A 24,942-nucleotide genomic window follows, 5' to 3' on the forward strand; every position below is an offset into this window, starting at 1 on the left:
TGAAGAAATAAATTGGATTCCATTAATTCATATCTTCAAAAGCACTGAAAGACATCCATGAGAAACAATCACAATATATCTCTTATAAAAAGAAAAGAAACGGAAATCAATCTTGTGTTTCGTGCCATATTAAGCTAGAAGATGAGCTACTAGATTTGCTTGAAGAGACGATAGTTGCAGCTTTCTTCCTGTAAGACAAATATCCTTGATACATCTTTGAGTTCCATGCTTCTATAAATGTGTGTAACCAAAAACAGATAGGTTATCACTTTCAAGCTCAAGAAAAACCAGTCCCAGGCACATCTAGACCAAACAGAAATGTGAAATTGCATTGGACTAAATAAGTTTGAAATGAAACTTAAAACACTCTTTTTTTCCCCGATAAACTGGAAATTTATTGACTAAAACACTACAAGGGAAAGGAGCCAACTTGGGGAAAGAGGTTTACATTACAAGCACAGGGCTCAGAAAAATCTGAATAATTGAGCTACAAGAGTATCAAGCTGAACAGCTCCAGTGACTTAATGGCATAATTTTAATCAGCCAAGATGAAAACCATGACATATCAAAGCACAATAGAAGATGGCCATAGTATTGGAGCTCAATATTAGCCTTGAGCTAAGCAATCTGATAAAGATTACAGAAGTGTGCTATTCAGTTGGATGGATTACTATTTGAAGAAAAAGCCATCTCAAAGCACACAGTATCATACTTGTCTGCACAAGATAGTAGATTCTTTTCAGGATGGCAAAAACAGGATTTCAACTTGAATCCTGCTGCATCTTCGCTTATGCGAAGAGTATCAATGTCAATAGTTGTATCGATGAGGATGAGGGGAACTTAAGGTTCTACTCGAAACATATTCAGGCCTTCGGTGCATGATTTATTGCGTCAAGCAATTGTAATCCAGGCAAATTTGAAGATACAACAGTTCCCAACAACAAAAGTCTCATCAGCACAAGAGCCTATCCAATTTTATATTCGTATCCTGGATAATCAGAAACTCTGAAATTAACTTTCTTAACCAAGAACAGCCCAGCATCCTCAGCTGATTTCTCAATTTCCCACTTCTTATATGGATACGTGGTCTTGTGGATCACATGAATTTCTTCATTCTCTTCCAATGTATCATGTGCACTCTTCAGGAAGCCCTTCACCAACCTTTTGACGACTTCTAAAGATAGGAATAGAAAATGTGCAATTATCACTTATTCCTTAATTTCAAATAACTATCTAATGAGAATTTAATGAGGCAAGTGGTTCTAGATGAACTTACCCAATTTGGCAAATATTGTTTTCTTCAATCCATATAAGAGCAGTTTGAGGAAAATTAAACTCTGTCCTGTCAAATAATTTCCAACTGAGAAGCGGGTCCTAGTTCATGGTATGTGCGTTTACACCATCCAAGCTCCTCAAGCTCTCTAAAGTTTCTTTCAGCTCTCTGATTGTACTTTCGTATTATGGTATGTATTATTTGTAATGAAACCAGTTAGAATGGATCCATGATCCAACAAATGATGTTAATATATCTAGCATCCAGGCTGTTGAAAAAATATATTACCTTCAGATCGGGTAGAGATCAGTGACAACGATGTTAGTGGCAGAACCAAAGGCTTTAGCCAAGCAAACAGCAAAAGAATAATCACTTACTCACACTAGAAGTATCTTATGACAGCTACTGTAATGTTCTATCCATTTCTCCTTTTTTTATTATATAGACTAAGCCCTTCCATTTGACCCTCTAAACCATCCATTTTTCTCTCTCAAGAATGACCAGTCTTCTATATATTATACTTGCCTTCAATTCAACTTTCAAGCAGCTCTTCTTCTATCATGAATATACTACTACTACCATGCATGGTACTGCGAAGGGTTCCAGTTTTATGGCCCAATAGTCCATATGCATGCAATGCCTGTTCAACTTTGGTCGAGGTCCTGAAATGTATATGCTGACTGCCCAGAATTGCATAGCTGTCAAAGAAAAAGTTCAAGAAAATTGTTCACTTGCCCCACATAGAATGCAGTTGTCATGCTAATTCGTAGTTTGGACTGTCAAAGAACCATCTCAACCTAATAGTTTAAGCTGTTAGGTGAGGTTACAGGATATGATTTATATTATTTTTTAACACACCCTCTCAAGTGAAAACTCTTTGCGCTTGAAACTTGCATAGACCCACATTACCTTGTGTTTAATTTTTATCAAATAAATGGGGATGGTAACATTCGAACTCGTGACCGCTTGATCATCAAGGTTCTGATACCATGTCAAAGAACCATCTCAACCCAATAGTTTAAGCTGTTAGGTGAGATCTCAGGATATGATTTATATTATTCTTTAACATGGACTAGATCCAAAATTCATTTCAGAGATGGCATGCCATGGTTCCTGAAAGATACTAATGAGGATGTTTCTAAATTCTATTCTAAATATGAGACTTTGTGCTTTTGTTCTCTTATTGAATCAATAGCAATGATGAAGCAGCCTTTTGGCTGAGTTTGGACAGCTTGGATTTGCAAGCAATAGCAGCTTTGGTCTCTTTGCTGCATGTTGATTAATATCTTCTTTCTTCATAGCATTAAAGTTTTGCCAGTGAGTTACAATCCACAGATGATGATTCTGTAGAGTCTATCATTAACTTTAAGGATCACCCTGTCATGGAGTCTATCATTCAGCAGGCTAGATAGCAACAAGATGTTTGATAATTACTTTGTATATATATAGTAACAAATACATGAGCACATCATGCAGGCATGTTTTGACCAGATCATTTGGATTTCAGCCATGATTGTATATATGGTATCAGTAATCTCTCATAATAATACATTAAAAATAGTTATTGCCACTTAGTGACAGAGGCAGGAATTTGGGTTTGTGTGCCTGTCTTGGAGGGTTGGAAATGCCTATGCATCAATTAATGCCAAATAAAAAAGTTTAAGCATAATGATTTGAGGAATAAGAGTGTTGATTTACAAAGGGATTGCTCTGTGTCAGGTAGCCCTGGCAAATTTGAAGGTATAGCTGTTTCCAGCAGGAAAAGTCTCATCAGCTCTAGCACCAGATCCTCTTTTATTACTGTATCCTGGATATTCAGATCTTCTGAACCAAACTTTCTCAACCAAGCACAGCCCAACATCCTCTGCTAATTTCTCAATCTCCCACTTACAATATGGTTCTTTGACCTTGTGTGTCACGTGAATTTCTCCATTCTCTTCTAACATATCATGGCAACTGCTTAGGAAGCCCTTCATCAACCTCTGATGTTTCCTAAAGAGAGTAATAGGAATGCATGTCATTAGCACTCTGTATTTAAACTTAAACCTAAACCTAAACCTAAAAAGACTTGTCAATATTGCATTATTAAGAAGATGGAAAAAGAGGGGATCACAAACTCAAATCCTGTCACCTACACCTTAAGAACAGAAAATAAAATAAAATCGAAGGGCATAAGGCGAAATGTAGCATTAATCGTCTTAGCTGAACTTACTTGATTTGGCGATCGTTTGATTCACTCCATTTTAGAGCAGTAGCTGGGAAATTAAAGATTATCCGGTCGAACAATTTCTGTTTCAGGAGAGGATGCTTACTCATATTATGTGCATCTACTTCATGAATTATGGTGCATCCAAGATCCTCCAGCTCAGTTAAGTTTGTTGCAGATTTCGAATACTTCAGCATCATGGTGTCTTTTATTTATTTGTAATTACAAGATCAATCAGAATATATCCAACCAATAACAGATCATATTGACTATAGAAAAAATTACCTTTGGAGTAGAGAGAAGTGGCTACCATGTTTACAGCAGAACCAAAGGCTTTGCCCAAGCAAGCAGAAAAAGAAAAATCACCTTCTCCTACCAGTAGTATTTTATGACAACTGCTATAATGCTTCATCCATTTCACTTCTTTAATATTTATACTAAGCATTTTCACTTGGCTCTCCAATTCATCCATTTCTATATGGCACAAAAAAATTTTGTTTGGAGTTTCTGTGCTTTGTGGCATGCAATAAAAGAGATATAATGAAGGGAAGTTTTGAGAATAAAGGAATAATCAGCGAGAAGCAACAAGAGATGAAAAGTAAATGGAGAGTCTTTGCTTTGTGGAAGGAATCTCTAAGCCATTATGCCAAAGGGCCATGAGAGCTAACTTTTTCATGGAAATTTACATCTCAATACTTGGTATGCAATGATACCATTCCTCGTCAATTTATGGAATCAAATCAGCAGGAAACACCAATAGGAGCCTTGAGAGTTGAATAGAGGCAGACCCTTGTCAAAGAAAGGGAGGGAAAGCAAGAGAAGAAAAGGCAAAAGTGGGTTGCCTTGTTGTTCTGCTATGAATGGTGCAGTACAATTAGAAATAGACCTTAGATGAAAGGAAAGGGAAAGAAGAAAGAAAAGTGGTAGATACATCAATGAAAGCAAGATCGGTGTCACATGTTCAAACAAACAAAAATGGGTCCTAAACAGAAGACTCAAGCCTAGGGCTGTGCGAAGAGCGTCGGAGAAGATAGCAACACCATTAACTTTATATCGTGTTAGAACGTTCACCAACACGCCCCTCCCTAAGCCTTCTGGTGGATGAACTATTCTCAACTTTATATATTACATTGTACCTTTATATTTATTCCATGCAAGATATGTTCATTAACAATTAGAGATCAGTCAGTACTCCTTCCGAATATGTGCATATCTGGCTCATAAATGATGAGCTTCTCTATTTGTTTGGCAAGGCATATAGTTGCAGCTTCCTTGCCGCAAGGAGAGACTAATTAAGGCGAATTAAGGAGCCAACTTGGAGAAAGAGGTTAGCACAAGGGACGCAAAATCATCCCAACATCCTCTGTAAATTTCTCAATTTTCCACTTGCTATATGGATATTTAGCTATTCTCAAATGTACTTACCAAGAATAGATGCAAACATACTAATTAGCACCTTTAACTTAGAACTCAAGTAAAAAAACTTCTAATGTGCTAAAGTCTAAGGTGTCTAGTTCCTTCCATTCACTATTTTTGAGGTAACTAGAAAGAGGCTCGAACACGAGATCGCTTAGGGAAAGTGGGGTATGGAAGCTAGTTGAGTTCCAAAATCACTGCCTTACGTACCTTGCCCTTCTACTCTAAGAACCAAAACAAAACCTCCACCGACTTATTAATGAAGGTACTTTACTTTTTCTAGTTGAACTTTACTCGATTTGGCTAATATTTTCTACACTCCGTTTGAGAACTGTAGGAGGAAAAATATAGATTATCCTGTCAAACAATTTGTGATTGAGAATAGGATGCTTGTTCAATGTACGTGCATTTACTTGTCACAGTGCATCCAAGTTCCTCCAGCTCTCTCAAGTCATCTCTGCAACACTTTAGCCTCACCATCTTTTGTAATTGTACCAAGACACCAATTTACATTTGGCTTTCTAAACTATTCATTCTTATTTGACCTACGTACCTTGCTTGGAAGATGGCTTGTTCTATTTTGAGTAACACCCAGACCTCTTCTTCTAGCATGAACATATAGAGATCTGATCAATCACCCCCTTTGGATGAAGCTGGAGATTTATCTCTTTTTTTTGCTGTATTTGTGTTCTTTTGTGTGTGTGTGTGTGTGTCTTTGTGCTGGAGATTGCCTTCACTGGGTTCAAATGTCTGCATTTTCTATCATGTTGTGTTGGAATTAGGGTTTGTGGTTATTTCAGTTTTGTGGTTATTTCAGTTTTTGTATTTTTGATTGTCCTCTGGTTCTAAATCATTGGATGTTGTTTTGTTTTTTCTTTTATTGATTATTGGCAAAGGTGTTTTAGCTGTTCTGTTTTTCTACACTTTGTTTTACCGTACTTTCATACATGTATTGTATGCTTTGCCCATTGTTGTCTGTCTTGGATTTCCATTATTTTTTCTGGCCTTTTCTGCACTCTGATTCTTTAGTTTGTGATGATCTTCAACTCATTTATGATTTCTTTCTTAATATCATCTCACTAGATTTGCACAACATACAAGCACAACAATACAAATCGAAGCCTTTCTTGAAAGGAAAAAGTAATCTCTCGGAACAGTTCTTCATTCCAGGTGCAAATTGTCCATCCATTTCCCACTCTGCAGCACGCTGCTCGTCGTATAACCTGTTGTCTCATATGCCACTTCAGGTAAGCTTAGGCATTGACAATTTATCATCCATGAAAGAGCTATTTGGGAATGACAAGCTTTCAGAATTTTAGCCACCAAAGAGCTTTCATCTTAAAACAGCTATCCAACCATGCTTTCGAGCATTGCATGTTTGAAAGAAAGCACTGAAATGCCTGAAACCCATTACTCTACTGCTTTTTGATGCACAAAGCTTTTCCAAGCCACCTAGTTTATTGGAAGCGCATGTCTACCTCAGAACAAAGACTCTGTCCCTTTATTTTTCTATGTAGAGCTAGTAGTAATGCTATAGCAGCCTTTAGCACCTGGATTGCCTAGCAGGCGACCTGGTCTGATATTTGATTTCAGTATGTAGGTTTAATGGCCAGTTTCAACTTTCAATATAATATGTTTATTTATTTTTTTATTTCCATTGGGGCAGCTGTCAAATGCCTTTATTTTCTCTACACCTAGATTACTCTTTAATAACTCAGGAAAAGAAAAGATGACATCATTTTCATTCCACAAATCTTCTTATAGAGAGAGGATATAATGACACAGTTGCTCAGTGTCAAAGACTGGTACTCTTTCCAAATTTGAAGGTACAGCAGTTTCCAGGAGGAAAACTCTCATCAGCTCTATACCAAGATCCTATTTTATTTTCATATCCTGGGTAATCAGATTTTCTGAACTTAACTTTTTCAACCAGGAACAGCCCAGCTTCTTCTGCTAGTTTCTCAATTTCCCACTTGCTATATGGATCTGTAGTCTTGTGAGTCACATGAACTTCTCCATTCTCTTCCATCATGTCACTTGCACTCTTAAAGAAGCCCTTCACCAACCTTCGATGACTTCTAAAGACAGAATTCAACATAGCATTTCACTTATGGTTCACAAATCAAAACTCAAATAACTTGCCAATGCACAAATAATCTTGTAGCTACTTAACCAACAAGGTCAATCCTTGGTCGCATAGGGAAGTCCAGGATTGCTTTTAAATTTCTAGTTTTTGTGAGCTACCAGGAAAGAAGGTCTATTCCAAAGAGAACAAGGTAGGCCTTAGTGTAAAATATCAAAAATAAAAAGACACAGGAGAGTAGACAGGTCTCAACAGTTTTATTCCTGCACTTCTTCTTCAAGAACAAGAGAAAAATCCCAAATGATCACATACGGCAATATATTAGAAGTTGTAGCTCAACTTACTCAATTTGGCGAATGTTTGCTTCACTACTTTTGAGAGCTGTATGAGGAAAATTATAGACTATCCTGTCAAACAATTTATGGGTGAGAAGAGGATGACTGTTCATGGTACGTGCATTTACTCCGTGCATAACAGTGCATCCTAGTTCCTCCAGTTCTCTCCAGTTGTATGCAGCTCCACTGTATTTGAGCCTCATCATCTCTTAATTTGTAAGTACAGGATCAATCAGATTGCATCAAATAAATATTAGACAAATGTATACGGAGACAGGTGAAATATTTTTACCTTCAGAGTCTAGAGAAGTGGCAACAATGTTAGTAGCAGAGCCAAAGGCTTCAGCCAAGCAAACAGCAAAAGAAAAATCACCATCTCCAACTAGAAGCATTTTCTGAGTGCTGCTATAATGCTTTATCCATTTCTCTTCCTTGTTATCATCTATACTAAGCATTTCCAAGTGGCTCTCTAAACTATCCATTTCTATATATATTTGACCTTGATGAAAATGGCCAGTTCTATATGTGACCTTTAACCTTTTCTCCTGGCATGAATATATAATCAGGAGGCCTGATCAGGCAACTTCCCTCACCCTCAGAATGAGGACTCCTCGGGATTCATAGAGAGTTATTGATGAGTTTCATTTCCAAGGAATTTTTAGTCTGCCATAGTACTGCTGACAGGTTTAAATGTTGCCTAGTTTCTTAGCCCAATAGAAGCCTGTTTCATTAGTCTCCAGGTTCATGCATGGTGGTTTCGTACTGCTGACAGGTTTAAATGTTGCCTAGTTTCTTGGCCCCATAGAAGCCTGTTTCATTAGTCTCCAGGTTCATGCATGGTGGTTTCGTATTTGGACACTTAATCAATTCTCCACCCAAACCAGGTTATGTGGCATGAAGCAGGAGAATGATCCTTCTTGTAAATTACTTCAAAGATCACTAATATCAAGAGAAAATCTGACAGTTTTGACGTGACCATCCATTTATAGAACATCCACGCATAGCAAATAATTGAAGAACCAGGCCCTGTAATTCCTCAGCAACTGTGGACAAGATATGGAGTTGAGAATCAAATTTCCAAGGATAAATTACCTTTCTAAGAAAATCACCCGTGATTGGTTTCTTCAGATGACATGTTCCGAGAAGGATGTGTTCTATCGAGGACAATAATAAATTTTGGGGTTATTGCGTAAAATGTCGATAATTCTTTGACTTCTCACATACGCTAAGCTTACTGTATCTGGATCATGTTGCTGTCACCCCAGACATGAAGAAAACCTGCAGGGGGAGAGGCTATCCTGTCAAAGAATTTGCCAAGCAGAAAAGGGTGGTGCCTCCTAGTGTGTGCTTCTACTCCATGGACGATTGTTCATGCATACAAGGCCCAAATCAACTAGGAACGTTGTTAATTAGTCTTATCTATCTTATATTAGGTTCATGCTCAGAATAATATTAAACCATACTGGCGGTGGCAGCAGACCCAAAGGCTCTGAGGCATATGCAGGAAAAGAAAAAAAAAACCCTTCCCCAACTGATAGTATTTTATGATGAGTACTGCTATAATGCTTTATCCATTTCTCTTCATCTTCTACTCTACTGTCCCTTTCCATTTGCCCTATTCCCACCTGTCCATGTTGTGATTAGCTCTCTGCACCAACCAATTCAAATTGGCTCACTGTGCTAACCATTTCCAATCGGTTCTGCTAGGGTTTCTACACCAACCATTCCACCTGGCTTTCCTTGCCTTTGAAAATGGTTAACCTACCCACAAAGTAAATTGATAAGAGATTAAGAGGGCTGAGGCACCCACGCTCAGTTGCTCACTGTTGGATGCAGGATTTGTATATCCTGTCGGATTTAGGTCTCCTGGCTCTCTGCTCCGGTGGACCATGGCTACTCAACTCTCACCAAATTTCATGCATGGTAGGATATGTTGAACCATTTATTGGACAGTTTGCAGTACTGGCAATCTTGTTCTACTGTTTCTATGGCGAGAAAACATAGAGTGGATAAAGGTGCCGAAAGGGTTCTGCCTGTGGTGATGTCCTAGATACTCCGGCCTCATTGATCCTTTCTTATGCTCCACCGCCTGAAAGCTGATACACCCATTTAGCCACCTGAACTAGTCTGGCTGGTGGCTCCTTGGCTGGTCATGCACGAGATATTTGTTCCCTTACTTCAGTTTTTTTTTTTTTTTAATGATTAATGTAATGTTCTAACCAATTTGCATATATTTCGATAATTCTATTGGTTCTAAAAGTCAATGATTATATAAACATTTAATAGAAAAGTTTAAACTCATAACCATTAAAAAGCAAATCAAAACCTGACTAGTTGAGGCACCTCTCAGAATTCCTTACTTTAGATTTTGCTTCACTCATTGGGAGTGTTAGGACAATGATATGAGTTGTTTTTTAAGATTTTTTTTATTATAAATATGTTAAAATAATGTTTTTTTTAAAAAATTATTTTTAATACCAATACATCAAAACAATCCAAAACCTTATAAAAATTAATCTAAAAAAATTTAATTTTTAAAAAAACACAATTAAATTATACTTTCAAATATCCTCTTAAAACATTAAAAAAAAATCATAGAAAATTAATGTAGTGTTTGTTGTCTAATGAATAGTGAATTCTCTAAATCTCTATTTTAAATAGCTTAAAACTCAAACAATAAAATAAACTATATAAAAAAGCACAAAGTATTTGTATTTCATTATCTCTTTTATCGAAGATGTTAGTAAATTCACGTGTCTTAGGATAAATTTAAATTACATGATTTTCATACTAATATGTTTTATCATCTTCTCTCTATGATAAAATATATTTTTAAAAATTCCATCTAAATATATTTAAGAAAAAAAAAAAAAAGAAGCCAGAGCTGCTGATGTTAGTTGTTACCACAACAACAATCATGCAAACGGATGCATTCTACTAAAATTGAAAGCCTAAGCAATTATTAACCATTAACCCGAAAAGAAGAACTCAAAGTTGGTCCCACTGAATCATCATTGTTATGCAATGCAACGCTCATCCAACTCCACGACACAAAGCCAAAAGTAAATTCTGTCATCCTCGACCAGCCCCCTTTCTTTCTCCACTGTAATAATAATAAAAAAAAACCAGACCTTTTGGAGCTCAGTGTCTCTCCTTTCACGAGCTTTCTCTGCACTTGGTAAAAAAGTTTAGGGTTCTCTTGTCTCTCTTCACCACCAAAGCCAAAAGGTCTTTATCCTCTCTTGCAAATCCTTATTTTAAAGAAACCCATTTTACCATTTCTTGCCGTAACCCCATTTTTGGGGTCTTTTCTTAGCTTTTAGCCCTCTTATCATGTGAACCTCACCAAACCCAACTGTACCTAGTTGTTGTTTCTTCTTCTTCTTACTAAAGTCTGAATCTTTCTTGTTATTTTCAAAGTTTTTGGGATCTAAGAGGCGTTCTTATGACACCCCAATACAGTTACTGTTAGCTTCTAGCTCTTTTTTGTTTTTGTTTTTTTTTTCTCTTTTGGGTCCTTTTTATTCTCTAGCCTTATTAAGTTATGTTCAGTCTTAAGAGAGAGGAGACAGATAAAGACATTAGTGTAAAAAATAAAGGAGGAGAATAATTCGGGTTCTTCTTGCTTTTTTGAAAACGATCATGTGAAGAAAAATTTAGTGTTGAACGTGATGGATTTTAGTGTTTTCTCATGAGGGTCTCTCTCTTTTTCAACTCTCACTGCTAAAAGGAGAACCTTCAATTCACTGATTTCTATTTGCAACCTCAAGAAACCTGTGAAGCTTCCCTGATCGAGGCTGCTTTTTGGTAGTTTTGGTAGATCAAGCCTCTCTCACTATGGATAGCATTTATTTTTTAGCTTCGCATTGTGTGAGGGGTAGAGGATGTTGGGGTAATATCAATGGAGATATGAACAGACTGTAGTATGTGAAGATCTAGATGCTTGTTTAAGCTGTGGGCTGTGTTTATTTGTTTCTTTGTGGAGTTGGTTATATAGTTACTAGTTTGATAATGGAGGATATTGGGCTGGTTAAGCGAGGGCGGAAATGGCTGCAAACGCAGAAACATGCCTATTGGCGGGCGAAAACTGCAGTGGGGTGTTGGCGGGACAAGATTGGTGTGTTTATAGAGAGGCATTGGCCTATGGTGTGCAATGGATGTGCAAGATTTGGAAGATTGATGCGTTTGTTGTTGATTTATTGGAAAGATTGTGTTGTGAGGGGTTTTTATTCAGTTATCAAATTGGGTTCGGCGGCTTTGCTTCTTATAATGTGGAGTTGCTTTCTTAGTCTCACGTCAATGTCTTCCTTGCTTTATGTACTACTTTGTATGGTATGTTTTCTTATTTTTAGCCATTTAACTTTTCTTGTTGTTTGCACCTGATTCTTATTCTGATCATGTCGCTATCATTTCTTCGTGTTTTTTTGTTTTTCCCCTTATTTTTGTGATCCGATTGTTTTGAATCTGCATTTCTGATTCATCAATGTTTGAGTTGTATTTATGGTGGTCACATTTATTTGTGGCATATTCTAGTTGTGGGTAATTAAACTTGAAAGTCAGGTGGAGGGCGATTAAAATTGTTCATGACAACGTGGAGATCAATTTAGTTTTTGTGTAATGCGAAGTTATGGACTGTCTGCTCTGATGATACCAATCGTGGAGCTAGTTTGTGGACAAATATGGTATAAGCTCTCATGGGTTCTACATGAAACGAAATTAGCATTAATGAACTGGATCCTGAAAGGCTGAGAACTTGACTATGAATCCAACATGCTAAGCCAAATCACCAATTTGGCAAGCAACTCCAGTGATGCAGTATTCAGAACTCTTAAAGACTGAAATTCACCAGAAGAAGAGAGATTATAGAAGAAAAAATTTAAGTTTAAGCATAGTTCTCAATACTCGGTTAAAAAATAATAATTACTTGTTAAAATTGAAGTCTTGGAGAGGTGTTTGTGCAAATAATGGAGATAACAAGTAATAAATTTAAAATTGTAGTTATAGATAAACCAGCAGTTCCCAGACTGATAAGAACTGTGATCTCCTTTCAGGAAGTCCACAATCCTTAGAAATTCTAGACATTGTATTCAGCAGATAGTGAGAAATTATAATCCAAATTGTAGAGTTATTGGAAATTTATGTTCATAGATTTAGTTCTGAAGCTCCTGATGTCTATAGTTCTAATTTGTGTGAAATTCATTTATTCTCTTGGGAGAGAATGGTAAAGCTTAATGCTTTGGTGATGTTTTATGTTTACAACCTTCTGATTGGTCCACTTCCATTGCAAAAGAAAGGGCCTGCTGATAGAGTTGGTTGGGGAGATGATATTAGCTATCTGGTCTGAGAGACACCTGGCCCTTTAGCTGCCCCTCTTAAAAACCATTACTTAATAAATGTTTCTTGCTCTAAATATGCTGATGACATACTACTGGGAACTGCTGTTGCTGAGAACTGCTACATCATTTAGTTCTAAATTAGCCCACAATCCTTCTTTTTCTTTTTCTTTTTCTTTTTTTCCTTTCTTTGGGAAAGTGATGGATCTTAACGCTGTGTTTGTGTATTTTATGTTTGCAACCTTCTTATTGGACCACTTTCAGCCTTTCAATTGCTTCCATGCATTTGCAATTTTGACCATTAGCATTTGTGTTCATTTATAATCGTGGATCTCAAACTTATTAAAGCTTATTATGAAAATATCACTATAAAGTTGTGTGAGTTGATAGGATTTCTAGAAATAAACAGGGCCTATAGATACATTGGCTTTGTCAGGGATTATAATTCAAGTGAATATTTTAAAATTGAAATTTCATTAAATGCCACTGACGGTGGCTTCAATATTTCAGGGAGCTGCGGGAGCTGCTGTTCAGTATTTGGGCTACACTCCTGGACTTTTTATTGTAGGACTGTTTGCTATTTTAATTTTATGGATGTATGCTAACTTTTTGATAACTGGAACATTATTTATAGTTGGAGGTAAGTTTAGTTACTAGTGCAAGTAGATGCTCTTTTTTTCAAATTCTATATATCTGTAGAACTTTTGGGGAATCTAATTCTGTTTGTTATGAAATTGCAGGTTATTTGTTCTCTCAAAATCATGCACGGCTAGTAGTCTTAATGGCGACTATATATGCTATTTATTGTGTGAAAGTTCGAGTTGGATGGCATGGTGTTTTCCTATCAATAAACCTAACATTTTTCTCAAACGATATGTTAAATTTCCTGCTTCAATGGTGTGATAATGTCAGGGAAAGCACCCAATTTGAAGAACATAAGGAAACTGATACAGTTCTGGAAGATGAGTTTTCTGCGGAATGTGAATTTTCAATTCCTGCTGATGAATCTGAGAAGGTGCAGTCATGCAAATCATCTAGCAAACCAGCTGCAAGCGCATCTGTTGTGAATAACCAAAAAGAGTCTTCTGCTAGAAAAGTAGTTGTAGAAGAAGAAACAAGCTCAGCTGATGAGATGAAAAGAATATTAGATAGTGGAGGTCATTATGAAGCACTGGGATTTCCTCGCCACAAGCGAATTGATGTTGCAATTTTGAAGAAGGAATACCGGAAAAAGGTAAGCTCCACTTTTGTTCTAAACTGAAATACTAGTAACCATTTTAATTGATTTGTTCTAGTGTTCTCACTCTGAGAGGCCAAAGTGTTTGGGAAAGTTGATCTGGTTGGATCATTTCTTAAAAGTTTTGCATCTTATTGATTGTTCTGTGCAAGTAAATGAGATACCATAACAATCTCACCAGGTATCTAAAATGGTCACAGTAAACAAAAAGAACCTAAATATCAGAATACTACATTAGGACTCTTAATGTATCACAAAAACCATTATGTTCAGCTTGCAGAACAAAGGCTTGCCAGAGAGAAAAGTTAGGGCCGGTACAATAATCCGTCATTTTTTGTTACTTAATATATCATAGAATTCATATCAGGCATGCCAGGGACCTGTCCCTTGATTGGCCAAGAAAGCTGCTTGTTGATTTTGCATGCTTGTGTTCATGGCTGGTTAAAATGCCAATGAGATATTTGAATTGATGTGCATGGGTGGAACTAGCTTATGTCCTGCCCAAGCTTTGAGGAAGTCTTAAATCATCCTGTTATTACATTTTCCAACATTATCCCCTTGCCCCGTGGGAAAAGAAAAGGTAGAGGGGATGAGTCAATGGGGTTTCTGATTTTCTATTTACCCTTTAAAATATGCAGGCCATGCTTGTCCATCCTGATAAAAATATGGGAAGCCCTTTAGCAAGTGAATCATTTAAGAAACTTCAATGTGCTTATGAGGTAAGCATCCTTCTCTGTCCCCCCCCCCCCTCTCAAGAAAGTTAGGGGAGATGAAACATAACAAATGTAAGAATGTGTTGATTTGTGTCCTATTGACTGACCACAACGATACAATGTCCAGGTTTTGTCTGATTCTGTGAAGAAGAGGGACTATGATGAGCAATTGAGAAAGGAAGAATCTAGGACTAGGAGTGTATGTGAGAAATCCCATAGTACTTCACGTCAGGTAATTGCTTGCCAATGTATTTTTCAGCCTTATGGTCAATATTTGGAATTTTTTGTTTTCCAATTATCATTGATGTGAAATTCCTGACTAAAAGAAAAAAAAAAGTAGAAGAATAAAACAACCATTTGTGGAGACTGACTGTTAAGTTCCCCACTTGGAATCTTGTTTTAATGTTCACAGTTAATTGATGCATTTTTATCATGTGCAATGAGTTGTGAATACTGCCTTTTCATGTCTGAGGAGTCATTGCTTGGTGCAATGGCTTATCTTTGACTTGCCGCCATTTTGGGTTCAAGTTTGATTCCCGAGAGCGATTACTTCTTGCAAAATGGTGAAAGTAGGCTTATCCAGATTTCCACCCCAGGACCACACTTCGATGGAACCAGAACAGGATAATGATATGTCTTTTTGTTCGAGAAAGAATCAATTGAGGTGCAATTTATTACAAACTTGAAAGTATCATTTACAAGGATTTTTATGTTTCAATTGGCACTTTTGTAGTTTGTTTGTTTCTGAGGTGGAATGGAGATCAAATAAATAAATTGTGAACTTTAGGATCATGAGCTTGCATTAGTTGTAAAATGGCAAGGCATAGTAATAGGTGTGTTTAATCTGGGAAACCTGCCTCCTAAGTCCAAGCCCACATGCCATGTATGGCAGTTATGTGCAGCTGAATGCTGAACTGATTCATATGGTTCTGAGTTAAATCACTGATAATAAATAATATCACTGATTGCGACATTTTCTAATCTTATTACTGTTATAAGCAGGATAATTCAGATTACTGCTCTGAGGAATCGAGGTGGATACAGTGCACCAAGTGTGGCAATTCACATATATGGGTGTGTACTAATAGGAATAAGGCCAAGGCAAGATGGTGCCAGGTTGGTTTTCTGATTCTCTTTCCAACTCTGTATTTCATCTTTCTAAATTTATAAATTAGAATTAATTTTTGCTTCAGGATTGCCGCCAATATCATCAAGCCAAGGATGGAGATGGATGGGTTGAATATAAAGGCTCATTGATCTTTGATAGGCCTCAAAAGGTACATTCCTCGTGATTACTCATTATTTCATCTATGTTTCAGTAAACATGTCCAATAATTCTTCAGAATCATGTGATCTTATTTTGTGAGTGTGGTTTTGGTGATCTGAACATTCCTTGTGATTACTCATTATTTCATCTGTGTTTCAGTAAATATGTCTGATAATTCGACAGAATCATCTGATCTTATCTTGTGACTCTGCTTTTGGTGATCTGACATCTGTCAACTATTCATAATGCTAAGCATTTTCAGTTCCTGTTTTTTAGATGGAAATTCCGCGTGCATTTGTTTGTGGTGAGAGCAAAATCTTTGATGTGTCAGAATGGGCTATTTGCCAGGTCTGTAGTTCTTTTTCCATGGGCATGTGCTGATTTTGTTTCTTTTCAATATCCCATTTGAACCTTGCTGAGTAGAAAAAACTAAGTATTACAATTTAATGACTACAAAATCAGTTGTGGTGATGACTAAGGTGGTTCTGATCTGTGAAATTTACAGTTCCAAGCTAATTTGCCAATCTGAACTTGGGGCTATAAAAGACATTAATGGGGTGCAGGGCAACTTTAGTGGAAGTTGTAGACGGCAGTTTTAGGGTTACGGCTGTGGAATATATTGATCTAGGGGCTGCACTTCATTCATAATATATTGTCATGCAGAAATTGAAAGGATAAAAGCATATTACTAATCATAGACTTGGGCTCTTAAATAAGAAATATATAACTTTTTTAATTTTTACTAGGAAAGAGAAACCTAAATCTTGTTATTCCTAAGTTGCTAGAAAGTATATCTCTTTGCAGGAAAATTACTGAATTTTCTAACTGCCTGTGTAGGCAGCATCAAATAGCCTCGATAAAAACAAAACTGTTGAATCCAAATCCTAGGGTAATGGATTTTTTGAGATAGCTGGTTTTAATTTCTCTGATATGCTTTCTGAAAATTAAAGAGAGAGCAATTAGACATGGCAAAAAATCAGCCGCTTGCTGCTCTTTCCTCTTTGTTAGATTCCCACCTGGGAGATAGTCAGATTAGAAGATCCTATGATCCAGCAAAGAGTACCTTGCCTTGTTGGCATTATTTCAAACCATTTTCTCATACTGTAGACTTTAGGTTACTGTCATTATTTCCTATCTTCATTAATGGAAATGATTGATGACCGGATCTTTCAATTCCTCATGGCAGTCGCATCAGTGGTGCCTATAACTTGTACGTTGACTGAATTAATCATAATCAGATTATCAGTTATAATCCAGTATTCTAAATCATTAAAACTCTTTACAGGGGATGCAATGCAGGCCCAACACCCATAGGCCAAGCTTCCATGTAAACATGGTTGGCTTGGAGAAGACAAAATGGTCCAACTCAAGCAAATATCCATGGGATTTGGATGCTGAAATGATGGATGAGAAGGAAGAAGAATTTGAGGTGTGGCTTCAGCAGGCTTTTGGCCGTTTTTGTGAGACCTCCAAACGTAGAAAGAGTTGGAGTCCTTTTAAGTTGCCCCAAAAGAAAGGGAAGAAGCAATGGCGAAGGACATCAACTTGAATGAATTCCCATTGCAACCAAAATGGAACTGTGCTTTTGTTCCCCTGTGTGGGGGTGATTGGTTTCGATCGAGATCACCTGTTTCACCATTGGAATGTGATTTGGTGATTCCAGCAAAGCCAAATTTGAGGAATTGAGCTGGTTTTAGAGGCGAAACAAAAAAAGACAGATGGGTTTTATGTTCAAGCCTTTTGTAACAGGCAGCTACCTTGCAGCATGCGACTTGTCATAGGTTCTGTCAATGTCAGAATAACCTCCCATCCCATCAAAGGAATAAAAAATCAAGATACATTTTGCGCAAGCAGCACATAATGTTAGCCTTTTGGCACTAATTTTCAATATTTTGTACATATAATTTTACATTTCAATAAATATCTCATTTACTAAGGATGCTGCTTACATGCTGTTTATTTAAGAATGAGAATGATCAAAATATTTTTCCCTTTATCATTCAAGAGCTATCTTTGTCAACAAATTATCAATTCTAGATACATTATTCAACAAATTCAATTTTCACCTTTCCCAATCATCAACTATCATTTCCAAAGGAGTGTGAAACATCTAGGACCATAGATGCACTCATTTGGAATTAAAAAATGTTATGAAATTGCTCACAATTCAAGATTTTTGGTAACTTGATCACATTGGATCAGACAGAGAAACCAAAAGTGTAATTGAGTGAGAGAAGGGAAGTAAATGAGGGAGATGCAAGGAGAAGAGAGAAAAGGAGAGAGATACCAAACCCTTGTGCAACTATTTATTAACATTACAGGAATTTGTCCATTTACAACAGAATAGCAAAACTGTGTAACTGTGTATGAAGGGATGGTTATAAAATTTACAGGCCTAGTAAAAGGAAAAAAAAAAATAGAATAAAATATATGCAATGGGAATTTTTCTCACATTGAAGTTCAAATGCTCCAATCATACAACGCAGTAAAAGCATCATGGTTGTGCTTGATGAGTTTTGTGATAACAAGATCGAACTTCCCTGCATCTCTGATTTGCAAGAAGCCTAAAAGGAGGTCGCAGCAGATGCTTTGGTCTTGGAGTGTAATCATTCTGTGAGGTCTATGAAATCCAGAAGATCCAGAAGTTCAAATGCTCTGACCATAAAACCATTCTGTGAGGTCTATGAAATCCAGAAGATCCAGAAGTTCAAATGCTCTGACCATAAAACGCAGTCAAAGCTGTAGTAGTTGCAGTTGATGATGAGTTTTCTGATGACAAGATCGAACTGTCCTGCATCTCTGATCCAGAAAATGCATTAAACGATGTTGTAGCAGATGCTTTGGTGTTGGAGGGTGCTCGTACTTTGAGGTCCATGAAATCAGAAATTAGGCCTGGCTTCATTATCTTACTCTCATCAAGGTCCCTCTGGCCAGTCAGCATTTTGACTACGGTAGACATGGAAGGCCGAAGCTTTGGATTATCTTGGGTGCAGAGTAGACCGATTTTTAGAAACCTACAAGCCTCCTCAGCATCAAAGTCACCATCTAATGCCGTATCTACCAGAGCAACCAGCTCCCTTCGCTCATAAAGATCCCAAGCCTGCAACAGTAGAACCAATTATCAAGTCAGCTTGTGGCCCCAAGTGTGAGTTAATCCTGATTGTTGGTTATTTATGTAAATGCATTCTCTACGTAAATGTTGGATACCAAGAAAAATGCTTGATGAAAGCAAGCATTCATAGCTCACACCATCAACTAATAGCATTGACATTTCACATTTCAATTACAATTTTCAAACATGGCAGCAAGGACTCGAGATTCATACCCGTTCTAAGAGGTATTGTTCTGCAACAGGTAATCTTGTGTTTGTGTTATTTCTGCCACAAACAATTTCCACAAGGAGGACGCCAAAACTGTAGAGATCTGCTTTCCGTGTCAATTGCCCCCTTATTGCATACTCTGGTGCCAGGTAACCTCTAAAGCAACAAACAGAGAGGAAATTTTAGCAGCTACGCTTATAAAGATAACTCATACTAAAAGTAGGACCCTTCACAGAAGCTGAATAGTGCTACATACAGATCCTAAGCTCATAAAAGGGCAGCGTATTGGAAATCTAAACAAGAAAGACAGTAAATGAATTTTGGCTCTGCGAATTAACTAATTTATCAAGATTTTCAGGGGGGGGGGGCTAACATGTGAAAAGGAAACTGCAATGGTTCCATATATGTTAAAGGAGTATAGTTAGTCCTTGCATCATTTCAACCAAATCAATATTTCCTATAACCTTTAATGCAAAAGGTAGCATGAAAACTAAATTCATTGACATAGAAGTATTTAGTGTGGGAAAATGGGTATGATGTTGCAAATGCAAACTCACCAACCATTGTACATTTTCCATTTCCAAGGAAAACGAAATGGATTTAATTTATTCCCAACACCCCCCCCCCTCCATACGTTGTTTGCGCAGCATAGCTACATCTTAAATCCAATGACAAGTTGAACATGAAATATTCAGCTTCAAACATGTAATAAATCACAGACACTTACAGTGTTCCAGCCACACGTGTACTGACATGTGTCACGTGGTCAGGTATAAGCCTGGCCAGACCAAAATCTGAAATTTTTGGTGTTAGGTCCTTGTCAAGTAGAATATTGCTTGCTTTGATATCTCTGTGGACAATGCATGGTTTTACTTCATCATGAAGAAAGGCAAGCCCTCTTGCAACCCCAATGCAAATCCTAGTTCGTGTTCTCCAACTAAACTGGATATTAATGTGACTGTGACCTCCACCTGAAAGTGAGTAGATACCTGAGCCCTCAAATGCCATTTGATTCAGGGAATAAAAGCAAGCTTTCTTTAAATCATATGGATTTGTACGCCTATGCATATATGTTTTACCAATACCAAGTTTATTCCTGGAAATCCAAGTTCAAAAAGCCAGAACTATTTTCCCAGGTCTAAACTACTGAAAACAGCCTTGATAAAGACGTTCAAAAGAAGGATATTCAAGAATTACCTAGAAGAGTTTGCGCAAGGCTATTGTTCTCCAGGTAGTTGTAAACTAAAATCCTATGATTTCCTTCTACACAACAGCCATATAACTTCACTAAATTTTCATGCTCTATCTCTGACATTGTTTTAATCTCTGCTAGGAATTCTGGCACCCCTTGTCTCGACTCGGCCGAAAGAACTTTTATAGCAGCTATTTCCCCATGTTTAAGCCGTCCCTGAACATCCACAATCATTTCTTAGGTACCATTCATAATTAAAAGACACAAAAGTACCATATAAACTACTGTTATATCACTGACCATGCATTCTAATAGCAATCATACAGTTACCTTGTATACAAAACCGAAACCTCCCTCCCCAATTTTGTTGGCAGTGCTAAAATCTTCGGTGGCATTTCTTAATTCCTTGTACGAATAGCATTTAACATTATGAACGTGGCTAAGGTCTGTTCAGAAATAAAACTAATAAGAACCTTCATGCTGACAGAAAAACAAAGATGTGTAGAAAGAGGAAAACTTTATTTCAAGCATATGGAAGCTATGGCCCCATCAAAGAAAGTCCCTCTGGAGGCTTCGCCTGACAAGATACATTTAAATCTGTCCATGTATAACACACATATTCACACATTTTTTTTATCTACCTTCTTCAACTACACCAAATTGTTGCGGAGAATCTATCCGTCGACCATATAAGAAAGAAAAACAAGACATATCTCTTTGATCTGCCGGTGAACAGCCCTTCTATATCAACCGCCACGTGCTTGATATAAAAAACTTCCAACACCGATAAACCTGAATTATCAGAAAAACAATTAACCTCAGGTACTTAAGCCAGATACCACAGCGATTAAACAGGATCCAGAGACTGAGTAAGCTTTTGCAACGATTATATGGGTACTTAAATCTTTGGACATTTTTAAAAGCCCCCAACACTTAGAGAAGTTCATAAGAGAAGAACAAAAATGAGTACAAAAAAACTATCAATACTAGAAACATGGCAGCGAGTTTTATTAAGATCATACTTAGACAGAGACTATTAAAGATCAAAGAAGAAAAATGACTTAAGCCAGATACCACAGCGATTAAACAGGATCCAGAGACTGAGTAAGCTTTTGCAACGATTATATGGGTACTTAAATCTTTGGACATTTTTAAAAGCCCCCAACACTTAGAGAAGTTCATAAGAGAAGAACAAAAATGAGTACAAAAAAACTATCAATACTAGAAACATGGCAGCGAGTTTTATTAAGATCATACTTAGACAGAGACTATTAAAGATCAAAGAAGAAAAATGGGTACCATATAAATTAAGTGAAGATGGAGCCTAGGAGTTTTATTACAGCTAATGTTTTGTGTGTCATTCATCTAACAATCTCCACAAAAACTGATTTCCTTCCTATCCTTTCTTCTTTTCTCTTATAATTATTTCAATCTTTCCCCCCTCTCGTAAGTAGCTGGACAGAACATCATTTGCACTTTTTTGGAGCTAATCATGACTCACTTTTCACTTTGAAATGAAGAAAAATAACAGAGATTAACATCAAAATCATGAAGAAATCTAACTCTTAACTGGGGTTAGTTCGAAATGTTGAGTTAGATCACGAAAAATGGACTAAAAATTCATACAAAAAGAACGCAATATCAGCGAACTGAAGCATATCAGATAAACACAAGAAACAGGTAACCAAAAGGAACAGAAAAATCAAAACAAACAAGAAATTAAATCAAGAAACTGAAAAAATCATGAAAGAACAAAAAGAAAACTCACCTGAACAAAAGAAAAGCTCAAGAAAGACACAGCTTGATTATCCGGGAGAGAAAGATGTATTGAGCTGTAAGAGAGAGATAGAGAAGAACTTTGCTAGTTAATGGTACAGCTTGGGAAATTAAGTCCACGAAAGGAAACCCAACGTTCATTAAATTTAGTTTTCTATGAAACGGAAGAGCAGGCTGACTTATATAACAAAAGCAAAGTGTCATTGACCTTTCTTGTTTTCTTTAAACTAAATAAATAAATAAATAAATAAAAGAAGAAGATGATGATGACAGCTGATAACCTTGTACGTCCTATGGACCAGGCGCGTCGATTTATGTGAACGATACTTTTCATTAAAATAATATTTTTTTTATTTTTTAAAATTTATTTTTAATATCAACACATTTAAATAATCTAAAAAACTAAAAAAAATAATTTTAAATTCAAAATATAAATTTTTAATTTTAACCGGAAAGTCAATCACCTTCTTATGCTCATCTACATAAGCTAAATCGAATTAAAACTGTTAAAGAAAAAAAAAAAAAAAAGTAAGCTTGCGAGTTAGACAACGTCATGACTGAGTCAGCTACTCATTTAGTGCTGCCCCGTGTGCTGGAATCTCTCAGCACCAACCGTCAACTACGAACGTTTCTTCAACTACAACGGCCTGCCTAGGCGTATAGGGCGATGACATTCTCTTTTTATTAAAAAAAAAAAAACAAAAAAATCTGAAAATAACATTAAAGATATAATATATTCAATAAATTAATATTAAAATATTTTATTTAAAACAAATAAAATTTCTAAAATAATAAGTTAAAATATCATAAAACCAGGGTGAAAAAAAAAATCATCATCACTAAACTAAATTATTAACAAAAATACATATCATAATAAAAAAAACAAAATACATTAATACTTCAAATGACATGATAATTTTTTTTTTTTTAATATGTGGAAGCGCATCACAAACACATGTCCTATTATATCTTAAATCTAAATGAGTTGAAACAAGAAATTTTCTAAATATGAACTCATTCACCCAATTAATTTGTATAGCATAATTAAATGGATTCCTACTTCAATTATAATATCTCTTTTATCAACTAGTTTATTGGTTTTTCTTTTATAACCCTAATAAAATTTATGTTTTTGATGAAAAATATTATTTTATATAATCTTACATATAGGATTCAACTTGTATATTCAATACTATTATAAAAAGAAACATTATAGCAGGAAAAAAATTGATTCAACAAGAAAAAAAAAATATAAAATATAAAACAAAAATATCATTTGATTCATCAATTTTAAAAAACAAAAAAACAAAAGTTCCGTCGTTATTAAGTGATAAATGAAAAATTCATGGAAAGTTATACCCGTTACCAAAAAATAGGGCACCATCATGTCGTCATCAATATTGTTTTTTCATTGCTTAAAATTAAATCAAATAAAAAAATACCTTCCTAGATTTCATTCTTCTTTTTTCTAGCATAGTTAAAGAATAAAACTATTTCCATCAAATTCTCCTATCCACACCAATATTGAATTTTTTTTTTAATAGAATGCGACTATTCCTAAGCTTTATATCCTCTCCTCTTTTGTCAACTTCTCACTCTCAACTTATAGAGACGGAAAGTGATGAATGAAAAATTCATGGAAAGCTATAGCCTTGACCATGAAATAGAGCACCAACAAGTCCTCGTCAAATCGAAATTGTTTTTTACTTGGAAACCAATAGCTAATTATCAAACATATATTTCGTTTTTTTCATTTTTTGTTGCTTACATTTGATGATCTTTCCAATTAAACTCTTCGGCACCCAAAAACTATAGTTTTGAAACTTAATTCGAGTCTAAAATCAGACTGGATTAAAAAAAAAACTAAAAAACAAAAAGTTTTGTATGACCCGGCTAATCTGATAAGACCCGATTAAAAATCCGGTTATAACTTATTGATTTTTATTTTTTTTATTGAAATAACATCATTTTGATTTTTTAAAAAAATTAACTCTATTAAAATTTGAAATCAGGGCCTTAAACCGAACCGGGTGAAAAACCATTGTTGTCTCATAAAATGTTCCTCTTTTTCTTTGTTCAAGCATTCTCTTACATTTCATAATTTCCCCCGGTAGAATTGAATTAAGTTAATTAACATAATTGTCTAGCTAGATAAGACAAAATATCTAAATTCTAATTGTGTGTGTATATCACATCATGTGCTAACTTTGACCCGGTCAATAAGTTAAAACGTTTTATAGGTTGCCGAGCAACAAGTTGGGAGTATCAAGACAATAAAGAAAAACAAACGTAAAATTTTAATTATTTTTCACAGTGCTATAAATATTTTTTAGTTAATTATAATTATGCTTGTGAATATTATAATAATTATTTTTTAAAGCATTTTTTACTCGTAAATACATTAAAATAATTTTTATTATTTAAAAATTATTTTTAATACCAGTACATAAAAATAATAAAAATATATATATAAAAAATTTTATAAAAAAAAAATTAAGATTTATTAAAATGCCTTTTGGAACACAGTTCCAGCCTGCCTCTATAAATATAAACACACCATTTGTTCAACACTTTTATTACAAAAAAAAAAAAAAAGAAGAAGAAGAAAATCAATTCAACTTCACGTGTGAACTCATTTATTCAATTGGGAATTACTATAAATCTTCTATTAGAACACCAAACAGAAAAATATATAATAATCAAGGGTTATTATTTGGTTTGATTGCTGCTTTATTTATTTCGGTTTGACGGCAATAGTATATTATTTTCCTGGAAAATTCATGTTTTTGTC

The 24,942-nt window shown here is 35.7% G+C and overlaps 3 protein-coding genes across 3 annotated transcripts; 1 reads left to right on the forward strand and 2 right to left on the reverse strand.

The window, feature by feature from the left end:
- Positions 1–2,695: 2,695 nt before the first annotated feature.
- On the reverse strand, positions 2,696–7,795 carry LOC118035678 (uncharacterized). Its single transcript, XM_073412293.1, has 6 exons — positions 7,606–7,795; positions 7,323–7,521; positions 6,726–6,973; positions 3,765–4,049; positions 3,486–3,684; positions 2,696–3,265 (listed from the first exon to the last, which is right to left on the reverse strand). Exons 1-6 carry the CDS (start codon positions 7,793–7,795, stop codon positions 2,989–2,991), a joined length of 1,398 nt encoding a protein of 465 aa, XP_073268394.1. The 3' UTR covers positions 2,696–2,988.
- Positions 7,796–10,356: 2,561 nt separating this feature from the next.
- LOC118035697 (uncharacterized) lies at positions 10,357–17,585 on the forward strand. Its single transcript, XM_035041312.2, has 9 exons — positions 10,357–11,645; positions 13,157–13,286; positions 13,387–13,880; positions 14,522–14,602; positions 14,724–14,828; positions 15,599–15,712; positions 15,790–15,873; positions 16,140–16,211; positions 17,149–17,585. The coding sequence occupies exons 1-9, from the start codon at positions 11,325–11,327 to the stop codon at positions 17,410–17,412; spliced, it is 1,665 nt and encodes a 554-aa protein (XP_034897203.1). The 5' UTR covers positions 10,357–11,324; the 3' UTR covers positions 17,413–17,585.
- Positions 17,586–18,143: 558 nt separating this feature from the next.
- On the reverse strand, positions 18,144–22,317 carry LOC118035698 (cold-responsive protein kinase 1). Its single transcript, XM_035041314.2, has 7 exons — positions 22,144–22,317; positions 21,017–21,167; positions 20,706–20,821; positions 20,381–20,591; positions 19,911–20,154; positions 19,189–19,339; positions 18,144–18,963 (listed from the first exon to the last, which is right to left on the reverse strand). The coding sequence occupies exons 2-7, from the start codon at positions 21,084–21,086 to the stop codon at positions 18,571–18,573; spliced, it is 1,185 nt and encodes a 394-aa protein (XP_034897205.1). The 5' UTR covers positions 21,087–21,167; positions 22,144–22,317; the 3' UTR covers positions 18,144–18,570.
- Positions 22,318–24,942: the final 2,625 nt, after the last annotated feature.

The sequence above is a fragment of the Populus alba genome, chromosome 11 (assembly GCF_005239225.2).
Source record: "Populus alba chromosome 11, ASM523922v2, whole genome shotgun sequence".
Classification (NCBI taxonomy): domain Eukaryota; kingdom Viridiplantae; phylum Streptophyta; class Magnoliopsida; order Malpighiales; family Salicaceae; genus Populus; species Populus alba.